The sequence below is a fragment of the Pygoscelis adeliae genome, unplaced genomic scaffold (genome assembly GCF_000699105.1).
Source record: "Pygoscelis adeliae isolate BGI_AS28 unplaced genomic scaffold, ASM69910v1 Scaffold38, whole genome shotgun sequence".
In the NCBI taxonomy this organism is placed as follows: Eukaryota; Metazoa; Chordata; class Aves; order Sphenisciformes; family Spheniscidae; genus Pygoscelis; species Pygoscelis adeliae.
The window spans coordinates 21,532,101-21,535,503 of NW_008825614.1; the positions used below are offsets into that span (position 1 = coordinate 21,532,101).

General features: G+C 47.2%; 1 protein-coding gene across 1 annotated transcript in view; it reads right to left on the reverse strand.

Moving 5' to 3' along the window:
* Nucleotides 1–3,403, reverse strand: part of BAI1 (brain-specific angiogenesis inhibitor 1) — a 205,496-nt gene that overhangs the window by 39,911 nt on the left and 162,182 nt on the right. The window contains exon 19 of the mRNA XM_009333078.1: nucleotides 1,279–1,386. Within this exon, the coding sequence (XP_009331353.1) occupies nucleotides 1,279–1,386 (108 nt within the window). The remainder of the gene's footprint in view (nucleotides 1–1,278; nucleotides 1,387–3,403) is intronic.

The window sequence follows — 3,403 nt, forward strand, 5'->3', positions numbered from 1 at the left end:
ACAGCTGGGAATAAATGGAAGATCTCACAAATAGCAGTTATTTTCTTTTGCATCAGCTGCTGGGTCAGTGGACTACTTTCCACAGCTGCGAGCCCATTTCTAGAGCACACCATGGTATTGTTTTAGAGAAACACCACTGGCAAGTCAGACCCAGTAACTCAGCCAAGGATCAGCAAAAAATCAAACCCAGTTATGTGCTTGGAAGAGAGAGCACGCTTTCAATTCACTGATCCTTCTTCACCATGCTGGAGGCTGATGAGTGCAAGAGAGACTTTTCTTTAAAATGCACCAAGGCAGTAGGAAAGATGGGGTTGAAGTGTGGCAGGCTGGATCGTTCCTGGGGCTGGGCACAAGACAGTGTGTATCCTCATTCATATATAGCAGGGGAGATGACAAAGTGCAGCTCTGCAATTGCAGCTCTGCAATTGTTTTAATAAATTAAAGGTGTTTTATCCAATACATTGATCATCATGATCAACATCCTGCTCTGATCTTGGCTCCACTTCTTTACAAAGTCAGGGATATAACATAGACATGCTTCTAAACACAGCCACTCTTAACATGCAGTGTAGCTTTACTTCCTTATCTGTGGGATGCTGTCCAGAAGCAAAGACACAAGTCTGAGACTCTGCTCTTGAGTCAACCAGTACCTTATGACTGAAGACTCTTTGTCCTGACATCACCATGCCATAAGCCCCTCCCTGCAGTAGCCTGTTGCCTTCAACCTGCACACAATTATCACCAGGCTGCTTCACCTGAGCTAGGCAAGTAAAACTGCTTTTAACAGCTCTGCATTTCGGGTTGCTAGGATTTTTAAGACTAAAGGTCAAATCTTTGCAGCCGTTCAGTGCTAGTGGACTGACTGCAAGTTGCAAATAGTGCCAAAGCTGAAGGCCAACCATCTTAAGAATATTATTTTGAGTAAAGACATTCTCCAAGCCAAAGGCCTTTTTCCAATGTGGAGAATAATAAGGGAGGGTCTGGAGGAAGGAGGTTACTACTACAGGTAATAGAAAAATCATGTTGACAGGAGAACTGCAGTACAGAGATGCTTGAATGCCTTGGGAGGAGTGAGCACAAGTCTAGCCTGGCCAGGGCTAAGGCAGAGGTAACAAGTGCAGCTGTAGCCAAGTCTGCTGTGTGCAAAGTCACTTGGGTGCCTATATATCCTACTCATCACAGTTTTGGGTGAGAAAGAGCTCAGGCACATAGTCGTCAAGTCCCACCTTGATCTGTGCACCCCTGCACAACAGCAGCTGTACGGTCTCTGGTGCAAACCCGTCCTGAGAGCAGCACAGCTGCATATCCTCTGTACAGCCCTGCAAGAGCCTCACTGTCCTTACGTGGAGCCAGGTGAACTGTCCCTCCATCGCTGACATGGTCAACCTGAAATCAGGACAAAGCATGCGGAGAACAGACAGCTGTCCAGTCTTGTGGACAGTGCATGCTTGAGAACTGTGTGTTCTAATTCTGGCTCTGCTAAAAGTCACAGTGTGAATTTGGGCAACTTATTGAGCTTATCTCTTTCCCAGGTTCCCATTTATAAAAAGACATTCAATGCTCCTTCTTCTTCTTCTCCTTCTCTGTCCCCAAGCTACTCAGGATATACACCACCTTGGGCAGCATTCACTTCTCACTTTAGCCAGCAATGAGTCAGGTAGTCTAAACTAGGTGTGTAGGCTCTCTCTCTAGGTACTGAATAGAGACACGACACCCCCAGAGATGATTCACCACTTCCTAAGATCAGCTGTATGAACCACCATCTGGAGATGTTGACCTCTCTGTAAGGACATCTCAATTTCCAGCTTCAGTGGTGAGTGAAAACTGAGATGCCAAATGGAAGCAGGCTCATGTGTTTTTCTCACACTTTAAAAATGCTAAGGAAAGCCAAAGGATTACTTCCCTTGTTGTTGGCACAACAAAAGCAAGATGGCTTGAGGCAGCAGATAGACTCCCCCTTCTCTGGGCGCTACCAAAGCTCCCTCCCTCCTAATCACTGCTGTCTGTTGAACATTCAAGCCACTGAGACAGAGCTATCGGCTGTTATGTTGTTGGGGCAAAGAGCTAGTTCATCTGAAAGTACTAAGCCACTTAATGCTCCTGTCAATTATCCTGGCTATAAAGAAGACCCTGACCCCCGTCAGCTACATTACTGAGGGAAATCCAACTATCACGTGCCTACAGAGATCTAACGGCTGGCTGGCATGAACATCTGCTTATCCCCATTCTTTTGCTGACTGCTATCTGAAGGCTCAACTATGTGTTGCAGCCCTATGCTAAAGAAAGACCCTAACTGATACAAGCCTTGCTTTATGATAGAGAAGGGGCAACTGCTGGCCTATCTCTGTCATTGTGATGAACCGATGGCACCAAGGTGGTTTGATGTGCAATGACAGCAGTGAGAATAGAGGCAGCAAGAGCTTTTGTGTAGTTATTCTCCTGTGAACCTGCTCCTCCTGCGGGGCAGTTAACCCATCAGGCACTGCACAAAACAAAAGCCTGATCCGAAAAAGAAATTGCGAGTGTCAACAACCCCATTCCTGTGGGATCCTCCAAGGCACTTGAGCCTTAGAGGACATATAGCTGCCTCCCTTGGGAGGCAATCCTGAAGGGCAAAGGAGTCCAGGAAGGCTGGACATTCTTCAAGAGGGAAATCTTAAAGGTGCAGGAGCAGGCTGTCCCGATGTGCCAAAAGACGAGCCGGCGGTGAAGAAGATCAGCCTGGCTGAACAGAGAGCTTTGGCTGGAACTCAGGAAAAAAAGGAGAGTTTATGACCTTTGGAAGAAGGGGCAGGCAACTCAGGAGGACTACAAGGATGTCGTGAGGTTATGCAGGGAGAAAATCAGAAGGGCCAAAGCCCAACCAGGACTTAATCTGGCTACTGCCGTAAAAGACAATAAAAAATGTTTCTATAAATACATTGGCAAGAAAAGGAGGGCTAAGGAGAATCTCCATCCTTTATTGGATATGGGGGGAAACATAGTGTCAAAGGGTGAGGAAAAGGGTGGGGTACTTAATACCTTCTTTGCCCCAGCCTTTAATAGTAAAACCAGTTGTTCTCCAGGTACCCAGTCCACTGAGCTGGAAGACAGGGATGGGGAGCAGAATGAAGCCCCCATAATCCAAGAGGAAATGGTTACCAACCTGCTACACCACTTAGACACACACAAGTCTACGGGGCCGGATGGGATCCAGCCAAGGGTGCCAAGGGAGCTGGCGGAAGTGCTCACCAAGCCACTTTCAATCCTTTATCAGCAATCCTGGCTAACTGGGGAAGTTCCAGCTGACTGGAGGTTAGCAAATGTGACATGCATCTACAAGAAGGGCAGGAAGGAGGATCTGGGGAACTACAGAGCTGTCAGTCTGACCTGGGTACCAGGGAAGATTATGGAGCAGATCATC